The sequence below is a fragment of the Salvia miltiorrhiza genome, chromosome 1 (genome assembly GCF_028751815.1).
Source record: "Salvia miltiorrhiza cultivar Shanhuang (shh) chromosome 1, IMPLAD_Smil_shh, whole genome shotgun sequence".
Lineage (NCBI taxonomy): Eukaryota > Viridiplantae > Streptophyta > Magnoliopsida > Lamiales > Lamiaceae > Salvia > Salvia miltiorrhiza.
The window spans coordinates 4262386-4276868 of NC_080387.1; the positions used below are offsets into that span (position 1 = coordinate 4262386).

Here is a 14483-nt window from a genome sequence, read left to right on the forward strand (position 1 = left end):
ACGTGCCCCGAAGGAAAAGACGATCTTACCCTCTCATCTTCATCTCTTATAAATAGCATGTCTGTAATAGTAGAAGGGACCGATCTTTTTCTCTCAAGTTTTACCTGTATGTTTTGGTGTTTGTAAAGAACTGTTCCATTGAAGAGTGAAAGAAGCATTCGTCCGTCCATTTCCTTCAGGTTCCGATCTATTATCAACCTTCTAGTTTAGGTGTTGGTGATTCAGTGCTCCACCAATACCGATTCAGATTACTTATGGATCTGACAAGTTAGCTCAGATTTATATCCGAGAAATAGTGCGATTGCATGGAGTACCGATGACGATCACATCAGATCGAGACTCGAAGTTTACTTCACGATTTTGGATGAGCATGCAGAAAGAGTTGGTACTAAATTGAATTTTAGTACAGCGTATCATCCGCAAACAGATGGACAGTCCGAGAGAACTATTCAGGTTTTGGAGGACATGATCCGAACTGTAGTACTTGATAGAGGAAATCAATGGGAGCAAGTTTTACCCCTGATTGAATTTGCTTACAATAATAGTTTTCAGTCAACTATCAACATGGCTCCATACGAAGCCTTGTATGGAAGAAAGTGTAGATCTCCGCTTTATTGGGATGAAGTTGGAGAGAGAAAGGTACTTGGACCTGACGCGATAGAAGAGATGATCACTATTGTGAGACAGATTCGACAGAGAATAAAAGAGGCACAAGATCGTCAGAAATCTTATGCAGACACTAGAAGGACAGAGATTCATTTTGAAGAGGGAGACAAGGTTTTTCTAAAAGTTTCCCCATCTAGAGGAGTTCACCGTTTTGGAGTGAAAGGAAAACTTAAACCGAGGTATATAGGACCTTATGATATATTAGAGAAGGTAGGCCCTGTAGCCTATAAACTAGCGTTGCCTCCGAGCTTCGCGAACGTCCATGACGTTTTCCATGTTTCTCAATTGAGAAAGTACGTGTTTGATTCAAAACACGTCATTCATCAAGAAGAAGTATCCCTGGAACCAGGTTTGAGCTATGAAGAGAGACCTGATGCTATTCTGGACCGGAAGATCCAACAATTGAGGAACAAGTCGATTCCTTTGGTGAAAATCCAATGGAGACATCACGGTCAAGAAGAATCAACATGGGAACTTGAAGAGAAGATGAAAGAGAAGTATCGAGAGCTTTTTCCCGAAGGTGAATAACTCAAATTTCGGGACGAAATTTTTTTAAGGGGGGTAGGATGTAACACCCCGTACTTTTTCCTTATGTTGTGAGATAGTGTCTTAACACTATTGAGAGAACTGAGATGTCGAGATGCGAGATTACTTTTTTTTTATGACCAAATAAGACAGTTGTCTTTTAAATAGAGATACGAGTGACTAAACCGATGATAGAGTTAGAATGATGAGATTCGAGAAATGAGCTGAGATAGAGATGCTGATTGAATTGAGCTGAGATTTTATTTTATTTCTGATTACCGGGAATAGATTTACCAGATACCGAGTTATTAGAGATTGACTGACCTATTAAAGAAAATAGGAATAAGGAGTCTGACATAGAGTCGAGGAAGAAAGAGTGAGAACCCTGATGAAAAGAGTCGGTCCGAGAGACGTCTAGTTTGTTTGTGTTTGCCGACTGCTTTGATGTGACATTATGTGAAATTACGTGACTGATTAATTATGTGATTTTCGTGATGTGTGTCACTGTGACCGAGTTATTATGATTTTTATTCGAGACTTTAGCATTTGGAATTTTGTTTAAGTTTCCAAAGCAAGTATGGTTTATTTTTATCGAGAAATCGAATGATGCCAGTTTATGAAAATTTTTCCAAGCATAATATTTTTTTTAAAATTATTTTTCCTACGAAGAGGAATATTATAACTGAGTGAGTGTGCTATAATTATTATTTTGGTCACATGAATAATTATACTATGGTATTTTATTAATGAGTGACATTTCCATAGTTATTGTGATTTTTATTTGATCACTCTTCTCACACTTTATTTTAATTTCACTACCATATGTTATATGCCTTAAATTACTAAGTGTAGAGATTGGGAGAGTAGAGATTGAGAGTATATTATTGAGAGAGTAAGGATTGAGAGTGTAGAGATTAGAGAGAGAGGAGTGTAGAGATTAGAGTGAGAGAGAGATTAGAGAGAGAGAGATCATCCATTAATTAGCAAATATTCCCTAAGATTTGAAAATCTCTTTAAAGATACACAAGATCAAACACAATCTTGCAAAGCTAATTCCTCTCTCTCCCTCACTTGAAATTTTCGAAACTCACCTCTCTCCCTCACACACAATTTTCGCCCAACACACACTCATCTCCTCCATCTCTCAATTCCACCATTTTCCTCCATTAATGAAAACCTTCGAAGCTTCCAAAAATATTACCAAACACCTCAAACCACTCTAATATCTTCCATAAACATATTCTAGCCACTTTTGATCAAGAGAATCCTTGAAGAAGAGCTCCAAAGTTAGAGTGAGAAAGTGTGAATTTTGGTGAGAATTTGGGTAAGTGGCCATGTTTTTCTATAATTCTTGATTGAAGGATGTTGTGTGAGTGTATTCTTGAAAGATGAAGCAAGAAAATCACCCCCTCCCTATTTCTCTAAATTTTCGAAAAAAGTGGGTCTCCACCCCTTCAAAAATTTTCTTTTTCTTTTCTTGATTTGGGGTGAAAAATGAGAGTTATGTGATGTGTATTGATGATTGAGGTATGTTGTGAAATATGTGCCTTGTTATGTGAAAACTTCGATGGGAGTTAGTTTACCCAAAAATGGGAAATTTTGAGTCAATGAGTTAATAGATAAATTGATGATGTAAATGAGTCTATGAGATGTATATGATGATGATTGCTGGAGTAAATTGAGTATATGATGTCCATTGGAGTTTTTGATGTGAGTTAGTTTACTAAAATTAGGGATATGTGTATATATGCCCTTATATGTAAATTGATGGTTTTTATGTGAGATTAATTGGTTAAAAATGAAAGATATATGAATAGATTAAAGATTCATATGTGTTTATAAATTTCAAAGAGTTAGTTTAGTAAAAATTAGGACTTTTTGATCTATGTGTTATTTAAGTGATTTTGCTTAAAATATATGTTTTTAAGCATGTTTGATTAAGTCTATTGTAGGCTAAATAAAATTTTGGATTAGTTTAGTTTGTATGAGTTTTGAGTTTTGTATGATGTGAGTTTGATGCTTGATAAAATGAGGTCAATTTGCTCTATGATCATTATGAGAATTTTATCCATGTTTTGCTAAGAGTTTTATGTTGATACATGGATTTTCATTAAAATATAGTTTTTATGATAAAAAGAGAATGAATATGTGAATAAGGAGTTATATGATGTAAATGATCATATTTGAGTAATTTCGAGCATGAGATTGAAAAGAGAATTTGTTTGATGCATTCGTTGAAGTGTTTTCTATGAGATTTGAGTTGATGATGAAAGAAAAGAGTTGAGATTGAGTATTATGAGTATTTTGTTGTATTTGAATGTTTTTAAGTGCTATAAGTGCTTAAAATGAGCTTTGATGAGTTTGCTTTGTATAAATGTTGAGTTGAGCATGTTTGCTTGTGTGTATGTTTCGGAGTCGTTTTTCACGACGCACTGACTTACTGTGTTCGAGGGGTTCTTGATACCCAAAAACTCTGAAATTTTATGGTAGGTATATTGGAGAGTCTTGAGCACACCGGTAAAATTTCAAGTCATTTGGACTTCGTTTGCTATTTTTATAAAATGTAAAACTAAAACTACTACGTTCTGCCGAATTATTCGGTGAGTAGCCAATAGAGTCATCGTTTCTAGTAGCTTGCCTTAGCCTTCTGGAACCCAAATTTTTATGGTTGAGACCTGAGTGTCTTAGATAAGTATCTACAAAATTTCAGACCGTTTTGACAACGTTTACTATTTTTCAAAAATCAAACTTTTCGGTTGCTAAAAACTGCCGAATATGGTAGACTGTAGTAAAACAGTCATATCTCCTAAAATACTTGGAGTTTTTTATCCTACTTTTTTTAAATGAAACTAGACTCGAAGAGGTTTCTTTTGGTATAAGTTACGATCCCAGGAGAGTTCTGTACAGAGTCTGGTGATGTTTTAAAGTTGAGTCAGTGCAGAGTAAAGTTTGGTTTTGACTTGTTTATGTGTGTTTTTAATATGCTTAAGTGTTTAGACTTGTTTATATGCTTGATTGCTATGAATTTGAGCCGAGTTGAGAGTAAGTCGATAATAGGACGTGTGAATCCTTAGAAGCCGAGTATACCTAGGGATCGAGTTTTAACGGGTAAATAGACGTTGAGTGAGAAGTTATAGTTAAGATGAGATTGGATTTAGAATTGAGTTCTGACTAAGGTTTGTTTTATCACATGAACCTTCGATGACGATGACGATGTGATGATGACATATGAAGGCCCGAGCGAGACGAAGAAGTAAGTTGCCTGATTTCTTTCCAGAATAAGCGAAGGACTTCAGGTGGGCAATATTTTGAGTATACGTATATTATCCGAGCTTTCTAAAATGACTTGATGATACAATGAGTTGATCAAATGATTTGAGTTAAATGATATTTGAGAACTGTTTGACTTGCCAAAATTTTGATGTTGAGCTTGTGTGTTACCCTCTACTGATGAGACGATTTCAGTCCTGCCACAAGCGGGATTTTGTGCACAGAGGTGACTGTGAGCCGTCGATCGGGTCGGCCGGTCACGGTACTTGAGAGGGAGGCCTACTTCTCAGTACCTTTGATGATGAGTAGTGGATGTGGTACATACATGATGAATGTTTAAACTGCGCAGTTACTTATTTATGATGTCATGATTATGAAAACTGCATGCACAGATTCATTTAATACTAACTTATTTCTGTGTATTGCTGAGATGTGGCAAGCTTCAAACCTATAGCTCTAAGAGCATCTTTCTTGTTTTTCGGCTTTTGCCCACTGAGTATTATGTACTCACGCCCTGCATATATTTCTAAATGTGCAGGCTAAGCAGGGAGCGAGATTGGTCTGGTGCTGATGGGGGAGAGTTTCAAATGATGTAATTTAAATTACTATTTTGCCCTTATGATAATAGAGTCTTGATGTTTGAAATACTTAGTTTCCTTTTTGAGATCAAGCGATACACTCACGGTTATGTGTCTTCATACATATAATCGGTTCGCCTTTTGCTGCGATACTCTGCAAATTATGCTTCCTTATGAAAAATGAACTATACCCGTTTTGTTTTTGTTCGTGAAATTCCTAATAATTAAAAAGTTATGACAATGTTGACGATTTTACCCTCGGGCTAATTTTATAAAGTTTTTCCTTAGCATGCTTTGACGTGAGCTTCCGCATGACGTTCACCTAGTTCTTCTTATCTTTTATTCTTTAAAAATAGTCGTATCGATACTCGTACCCCGCTATTACTAGTGTCGGGTTTTCGGGCTGCGACACCCATCCACTCTTCCTCGGGTATCATATTCTCCAACGGAACTGATGGACCTCTATTGATAAGGAATGTAGCTGTGTTGACTGCATCTGCCCAAAACGACTTAGGCAACCCACTTTTCAGTCTCATGCATCTAGCTCGCTCATTCAGCGTCCTATTCATACGCTCTGCTACTCTATTTTGCTGGAGAGTTCCTTTCACAGTTTTCTCCATGCAAATCCCATTCTCAGCACAATATTCTTTGAACTCATTAAGTTCATATTCTCATCCATTGTCGGATTGTAGACACTTCACCTTCAGCCCTGTTTCAGTTTCTACAAGGGCTTTCCACTCCTGAAAGCATCAAAAGCATCAGATTTATTTTTAAGAAAATAAACCCATACCTTTCTAGTGGAATCGTCAATGAAGGTCATGTATTATTCCAAGCCACCAAGGGACTTTACAGGCGCAGGTCCCCATAGATCACTATGGACCAGCTCCAACTTCTGCATCTTCAAGGTTCTACCGCCTCTTGAGAAGCTTACTCTCTTCTGCTTCCCGAACACGCAATCCTCGCATAGGCCAACTTCAACAGTTTCCAGGCCATACAACCCACCCTTTGAACTCATTATCTTCATCCCCTTTTCGCTCATGTGGCCAAGTCGACAATGCCACAAGTCTGCACTGTTCACTGCTCCTACAAGATCAATGCAATCATTGGAGTTAGTTGTCATATACAGCGTGCCCTCCTTCTTTCCGCGAGCTACAGTCATAGCTCCTTTGGTTATCTTCCAATTACTGCAGCCAAACGCCACTGTCTAGCCCTATACATCAAGCTGCCCAATCGGAAGCAAATTTCTTTTTAGTCTGAGAATATGTCTGACTTGATTCAGCTTCAACACGGATCCGTTGGATGTCACAACTCGCATATCTCCCTTTTCCATGATTTTTAGGGGTTCATCATCAGCAAGACACACCTGTCTAAAATCGCCAGAGACGTAGTTTTCCATAATTTCGACATTACTGCATGAATGGAACGATGCTCTAGAATCTAACACCCATGATTCTAATAGATTGCTCACGCTCAAGACCAATGCATCACCTTCATCGTCTGATGTGATTGCGTTTGTTGTCTTCTTGTCTTCCTGATCCTTATTCTTGTTTTTCTTCGATGGTGCTTCACTGACTCTTATAGTGCCCGTACTCCTCACAATTCCAGCACTTAATTGAACCATTATCCTTTCTGGATTGGCTCTTTCCTCTGGACTTTGACCTTCCCCGATTCTGCTTTTCCTTCGACCTGCCTCTGTTTTCTGTGCTCAATGCTGCTCCCGAAGAAAAAGATCCAGATTGTTTCCTGCGGATTTCTTCGCCAATCATCAGATCCCTTACTCTATCGAATTTCAATTTTGCATCTCCGACGCTAACTGCAGTCACTAAGTTCACCCAATTGTCTGGCAGAAAAGATAGCATAACTAGGGCACGAAGTTCGTCATCGAACTTGATATCAACCGAGTCCAACTTGTTCGCCGTGGATGGCTTTTGATACATCTTCTCTAGGATCTTCAGCATCTCCATCGTCAACTTTGCTCCAGTCGTGTGATAAGCCACGTCCTTTGATAGCGACAAACGAATCGCGCTCATCGTTTTTTTGTCCAGCACCTCCCACTCGTCTGCTGACATCTTTTCTGGTTTTACCATAGAGGTAATCTTCGATCTGCATCTTCCAGGAGCCGAAATCTGATTCCTCAAACTTCTCAGTTGCAACCTTTCCGTCGTACATCATGACTGCTCCCACCGAACCCGATGCTCTGATACCAGTTGTTAGAAAATAAACACAACAGCAATCACGAAAGAAGAACGAAACATGCTAGTTAAGGCGTGAGTTTTTGGGTGTATCTGGGGGTTCTGTTCTTCATGTTCTTGTTCGATATAAGTGGAGATCTATGGTGTATGAGCATGCTGTGAGGAAAATCTTCAAACATGTGTTTTGATCTAAGTTCTTTGCGTGTTATGCATGAAAAATCTTGGAAGAAGACATGAAAAATTTCCTTGACGCCTACTGAGCTTGTATGATTCTTAGATCCTAATGTGTTTGTTGCAAATCTTAGCTGGGGAATGGGGGTTCGTTCTTTAGATGAGTCTTTTCCGCATGAAGAAGTTCACTTATCATTCGCGTGCACATGGGAACAGTTGAGTTCGGGCGAGAGTTTTTGTTGATTTGAGAGCTCTGAAATTTTACATGCATGCTCTGTTCTTACATGTTGTTGTGCATAATATCAATGTTCACTAACGTTTGTTTTCTTTGGTAACGATTACCGCATAACCGAGTTCCTTATTGTCACAATGGTTTTTTTTCTGGCGATGAAATGTGGAGATGTCTTTTCTGGGTTTATTTCCCAGAAAAGCTTGATGTTCCTCATGAATATCTATGAGGAAGGGTTTTCTACACAACTTTTCTTTTCGAAGAAATCCGTACATTTGATCCTGAATGGCTCTATGGGCCGAAGTTCGTGGGCTTCTATGAATCTTTCGTTTTAAGAATCTCTCCAGGGTTTCTCTAGGGTTTTACGGGTCCCACCAGGGCAGACAATGATTCTAGGGGTTACGAGAACAGGGTTGCGCAGGCCGCCTGCGCAGCGATAATTTTTCATATGTCCTTATACTAACATGTCTATTTCCTTCAGGTACCAATCATGGGAACCGATGACCCGCACAGGAATCTGGCTAAGGATTTTGATACAGTCGCAGGAGAGTCAGGAACCGGGAAGGCTGGGATCCCTTCGACCCAAGGGATTAATTTGTCTGAACTCACACCGCCAGGTTTCACCACTTTCAACAACCCGGCCTCGGGGCCTACTGGGACTACTCCGGGAACAACACAATCTTTGATCAGAACTTCGGCACCAGAGGGTACGGTGCCCACTTCCACGCAAGGGCTCCTCAATGTCACGCTCACTGAGCAAATGCTAACGATGCTCAACTATGCCACAATCCGGCAACTGGCAGGGATGCAACCCCCCCCCATTACTCCGGCAGCATTGGGAGAAGGTGAGCCTATCATACACAAGAAAACCACCACAGTACCAACCCAGGACAGGAACCACGAATTACCTAACATATCACACCCGGTCACGCAAAAAGGAATGGGAAATACCGGGGAAGGACAAGGAAAGAACAAGAGGAGGTTTGTCACTAATAGTGTCCAGATAGAGGACGTAGGCGACTCTACAAGCGGGACTACTCCACAGCGCAGTCGGGGCACCCAGAGGGAGAACACTAGACTCAAAGAGAGAGTATCATTTCTTAAAAGTCAGCTGAAGAGCCTAGAAACGGAACTGAGAGAGCATCCCCAAGAAACCGTAAGGAATGAAGTCTCCGACGAGGAAGCATATTCATCGGAAGAACAGGAGGAAGAACCTCGAAGGGAAACTACACACAAGCGCAGGGCCATGGGCACATCTGGGGGAAGAAGGAGGAATGCACCTCACCGACAAGTGCCAAGACTAAGCAATAGTCCATTCTCAGACGAGATCTTACTGGAACCCTTACCAGTGAATTATCGCCCGGTATCTCTCGATTATGATGGGACAACTGACCCGGAAGCACATATGGCACGGTTCGAGGGCCTAGCCTCGTTACACCAATATGGAGAAGGCATAAAATGCCGAATTTTTGCCACCACCTTATCAGGAATGGCCCAGAGATGGTTCCACAACTTGAAAAGCGGCTCCATCTACTCTTATGGGGACTTATACCTCATGTTTATGCGACAGTTTGCTAGCTCCAAGAGAATGGGAAAGACCGCTATATCTTTGATGGATGTCAAACAGGAACCACAGGAATCGTTAAGGGAGTACGTGACAAGGTTCAACATGGCCGTGTTAGACACACCGGAGGCAGAATCATTGATCAAATGTTATGCGTTCGTTCGAGGATTAAAGCAAGGCCCCCTTTTCGACGCATTACAAATAACACCGCCTAAGGAATTCGACAACATCATGGCTATATTACCAGGATACCTACAATTGGAGGATGCCAAGGCTGCACGTAGGGCCGAAGCCGATAAACTCCGCGTGAAGAAAGGTGACAACGGGATGCATCCCGGCGAAAAACACTCTCAGAGAATACCATATAAGGGTCTGCCACCGAGAATGCCAGCCATGGCGGTCGAAACAAGGCCTCCCTCCCCGAGACCTGCGCAGCCAGATCGGCGCAACAGAACTGGGGATACACATGAGCGTCACCCTTTGGACAGGCCTGCTGACGAGATTTTCCATCTTGTCAAAGATGAAGTTTGGTTCCGAGCCCCATGGAATTACACCCGCGGTGATCCCAAACCAGGGAAAAATGACCAACTATGCGAATACCATAACGCTTATGGGCACACAACCGCAAATTGCGGACACCTGATGAATCAGCTGGAGATATTGGTGAGACAAGGTCGACTAGACAGATTCGTCACTGGACCCCCGAGAGCAATGAACGGAGAGCGGCACAACCGCGACCGGGGTAACCATAGGCGTGATGGGGGGGAGAGAAGGAACGACCCAGACGACAGGCAGGAAAGAGAATTAAGGAATGAGGCACCAGAACGACCACCTTTCCAGAGGGAAATTCATATGATCGTTGGAGAAAACGGTATACCCACATCAAACAGAGCGAAGAAACAACTTGTCAGGGCTGTGAGAACAGGACACTTTAACTCTAAGGTCATGGCTATCACCAGCGCAGCCAGCGAACCCACCATATCCTTTGGCCCGGAAGATGCCAGACCGTTAATGTACCCCCATGATGACGCCTTAGTCTTTTCAACAGACGTGGCTGGATGCCTGGTCCACCGAGTTTTCGTGGACTCAGGCAGCGCGGTGAACATTGTGTACTGGAACTGCTGGAAGGCCCTTGGCTCGGATGTCAATGTTGAACCAACGAATGCACCACTCTATGGATTCTCAGGAGAATCAGTAGTACCAATCGGAATGGTGGAACTGCCAGTTACCTTGGGACGATCGCAGGGTTATAAAACCAGGACAATCAGATTCTTGATCATAGATGCTCTGAAACCTACGTACAACATCATCTTGGGGCGGCCCGCGCTTAACACCTTCAAGGCAGTAGTTTCCACGTTCTACCTCAAAATGAAGTTTCCAATAGACGGTGGAAGAATTGGGGAAGTGTGGGGGGATCAAGCTACATCGAAGCAATGTCATGTGCAAACATTAACTCAACAGAACGATAGTGTTGGAGACGATCCCAACACCCGAAAGCAGAAACGAAAGCAAGCAAATGTCCCGGGGGAACCTAATGATCAGAGAAAGGGGAAGATGGGGATAGTCACCGCGTCAAACCCCGAACGCAGAGAAATCATGGAACTCAGAGATGGAGTTGATAAACAGCCACTCGTTTCCACGAGTGATGCATGCTTGCTCATTGAACTTTTTCCCGAGAGGGAAGGATACACTACCAGAATTGGAGCGGGAATGGCACCAACCCTCCAAAAGGAAGTTACCGCGTGCCTGCGCAGGAACGCGGATGTATTCGCATTCAACACTTCTGATCTTAAAGGGATAAACAGAGAGCTAGCCGAACATCGTCTTAATGTGGACCCAATGGTTAAACCAGTCAGACAGAAAACAAGACACTTTGGCGCGGAGAAGGATGCAGCTATTCGGGAACAGGTCCAAGCCCTCCTAGAGGCAGGACATATCGTGGAAGTCCAATATCCTGAATGGATATCTAATGCAGTCATGGTAGAAAAGAAAGTCAAGGTGTGGAGAATGTGTGTGGACTACAGAGACCTCAACGCAGCTTGCCCTAAGGACTGTTACCCGCTCCCTCGAATAGATCAACTGGTGGATGCTACTTCAGGGTGTGAACTCTTGTCCATGATGGACGCATACCAAGGATATCATCAGGTAAAGATGCATCCAGATGATGTAGCCAAAACCGCCTTCGCAGTGTGCACAGGAGTCTTCGGGTGGGAAAGCATGCCCTTCGGCCTCAAGAATGCAGGGGCCACATACCAGCGTATGATGGACAAAATTTTCAGGACACAGCTGAGGAGAAATATCTCGGTATATGTCGACGACATGTTGGTGCGCAGCATTAAGGCCAGCTCCCACGTGGCCGATCTGGAGGAAACCTTCTCAGTAGTCCGCAAGAATAGACTCATGCTCAATCCTGATAAGTGCACCTTCGGGGTGCAATCAGGAAAGTTCTTGGGTTATAGAGTAACACCGGAGGGGATCGAAGTTAACAATGACAAAGTTAAAGCTATTCTGAACATGACTTCACCCAGGAATGTCAAAGAAATCCAAACACTCAACGGGCGAATTACCGCGTTGAGTCGGTTCATTTCACGCTCAGCTGAGCGAAGTCTCCCGTTCTTCAAGATTCTACGAAAAGGAAGTCGGTTTGAATGGAGTAGTGAGTGCCAAAGAGCCTTCGAAGACCTAAAAGCTTACCTGACCAAACTACCAGTGTTGACAAAACCCTCTCCGGGGGAACCATTATACTTGTACATCTCCGTGGGAGTTGAATCTCTGAGCTCAGTACTGGTCCGGGAGGAGAATCGACAACAAAAACCGATATACTTCGTAAGCAAGGTCATCCAGGGTGCAGAGCTACGATATACTGAGGTTGAAAAGACCGCGTATACAATCATGATCACGGCCAGAAAGTTGAGGCCATACTTCTTATCACACAAGGTCATTGTGAGAACAATAATACCATTCAAACAAATCTTAGGGCGGCCGGATCTAGCGGGGAAGATGGTGAAATGGGCCATAGAGCTCGGAGAGTACGAGGTCGAGTTTGAGCCGCGCACTACCATTAGAGCGCAGGCACTGGCGGACTTCATTCAAGAAGCAACAAGGTGGCCTATGAGGGGACCGTGGATAGCACAGGTTGATGGGTCGGTCACCAAAGAGGGGTGTGGGGTGGGAATCTACATCACCTCGCCCGAAGGAGAAATCTACCAATTCGCTATCAAGTTTGAAGATAAACTATCCAATAACGAAGCCGAATATGAAGCAGTGCTAAGGGCAGCCCACATACTCAGAGAACTCAGAGCCGACAACGCAGTGATTAAAACTGACTCTCAACTGGTGGCACAACAGTTAACAGGAGGTTACGGGATAAAAGAAGAGAGAATGAAACACTACTTTGACAAAGTCCAGGAGATTGGGAAAAAGTTTGAGAAATTTGAAACACAACAAGTACCGAGAGAAGAAAATCAACGAGCAGACCTCCTGGCCAGAGTAGCCAGTGCAGTCGAACAAACGTGGAGCGAGGACATCACCTTGGTGTTCGAACCCAAGAGAGCGGTGGTGGCACAGGTATACAACATTGAAACCAAGAACGATTGGAGAACACCCATCATATACTATCTGAAAAATGGCAAACGAATGGAGGAGGATACCTCACGGTATGCCAAATACGAGAATTACTGCCTCATTGACGATCAGCTGTACAAGAGGTCTTTCACGCATCCATTTTTGAAATGCCTGGCCCCAGAGGAAGCACAGTTTGCCTTAAAAGAGATCCACCAAGGGTGCTGCGGTAATCATGGTGGACACAGGGATTTGACAAGGAAGATAATCAGAGCGGGATTCTACTGGCCCGGAATCAGCAAAGAATCGAAGGCCTTCGTGCAAAAATGTGAAGCTTGTCAAAGACACGCTCCCAAAATCAACATACCTGGGGAGGAAATGGGGATCATGCATGCTGCGCATCCTTTCGACAAATGGGGAATCGACATTGTGGGTAAATTACCAACTGCTCCGGGAGGCAAGTGTTTCCTCATAGTTGCCGTAGACTACTTCTCCAAGTGGATCGAGGCGGAAGCTGTCACCAAAATCGATGATAACACAGTGGAAAAGTTCATATGGAAGAACATCTGTTGTCGGTATGGGGTGCCAAGGATTTTGGTTTCGGACAACGGAACCCAGTTCACGAGCAAGAAGATCGAAGATTTTTGTTCACGGATGGACATCACACAGAAATTTGTGTCAGTCGCCCACCCTCAAGCCAATGGACAGGTAGAATTGGCAAATCGCACCATATGCGAAGGGATCAAGAAGAGACTCGAACGAAGCAAGGGACGATGGATTGAGGAGTTAGATACAGTGTTATGGGCACTTAGAACCAGTCCAAAAACCGCAACCGGAGAGGCTCCTTTCACTTTGGTATACGGGTCGAACGCCGTGATACCTGCCGAGGTAAGGCTGGAATCTCATCGGGTTACTACCTATGACACTGCACAGAATGAGGAACTGCGCCGACTGGACTTGGATCTGATTGAGCTACATAGAGAGGAAGCACAAGTGAGGGCGGCAAAATACAAAAGTATCATCAAAGCTGGTTACGACAAGAAGGTAAAGCTGCGCAGACTTGGGAAAGGAGACTTGGTACTCAAACGGGCAGACGCATTGAAGCCTGTAGGAAAATTTGAAGCTAACTGGGAAGGTCCTTTTGTTATCACGGAGGTCCTGGGGGGAGGAGCTTATCATCTAGCAGATCAAGGAGGGCGGCCCTTAACCAGGCCATGGAACATAAATAACCTTAAGAAATTCTACGTGTAAGTACTCTTTTCAGTTTCCACCATGTAGACCAAACACTCTTTTTCCCACTGGGTTTTAACGAGGTTTGGGCCATGGACATCTTAATAAAATGGATTTCATGGTTTAGGGAAACCTTCTCTTACTTGCATAACACCTAAACACACACCAACACTGAACCTGTACCATCTTGAGGGCCGCTCTGCGGGGGTGTACCATCTGTGTTCCATCTTAAGGGTGTACCATCTTGAGGGCCGCTCTGCGGGGGTGTACCATCTGTGTTCCATCTTAAGGGTGTACCATCTTGAGGGCCGCTCTGCGGGGGTGTACCATCTGTGTTCCATCTTAAGGGTGTACCATCTTGAGGGCCGCTCTGCGGGGGTGTACCATCTGTGTTCCATCTTAAGGGTGTACCATCTTGAGGGCCGCTCTGCGGGGGTGTACCATCTGTGTTCCATCTTAAAGGTGTACCATCTTGAGGGCCGCTCTGCGGGGGTGTA

General features: G+C 43.2%; 1 protein-coding gene and 1 long non-coding RNA gene across 2 annotated transcripts; one reads left to right on the forward strand and one right to left on the reverse strand.

Annotated features, from left to right (window-relative positions):
• Positions 1–2176: 2176 nt before the first annotated feature.
• On the forward strand, positions 2177–5243 carry LOC131007329 (uncharacterized). The gene is made up of 3 exons (XR_009096034.1): positions 2177–2515; positions 4426–4487; positions 5000–5243. It is a non-coding gene; the product is annotated as an uncharacterized LOC131007329 (long non-coding RNA).
• A 467-nt stretch (positions 5244–5710) lies between these two features.
• Positions 5711–6198, reverse strand: LOC131005289 (uncharacterized mitochondrial protein AtMg00300-like). Its single transcript, XM_057932222.1, has 2 exons — positions 5890–6198; positions 5711–5779 (listed from the first exon to the last, which is right to left on the reverse strand). Exons 1-2 carry the CDS (start codon positions 6196–6198, stop codon positions 5711–5713), a joined length of 378 nt encoding a protein of 125 aa, XP_057788205.1.
• Positions 6199–14483: the final 8285 nt, after the last annotated feature.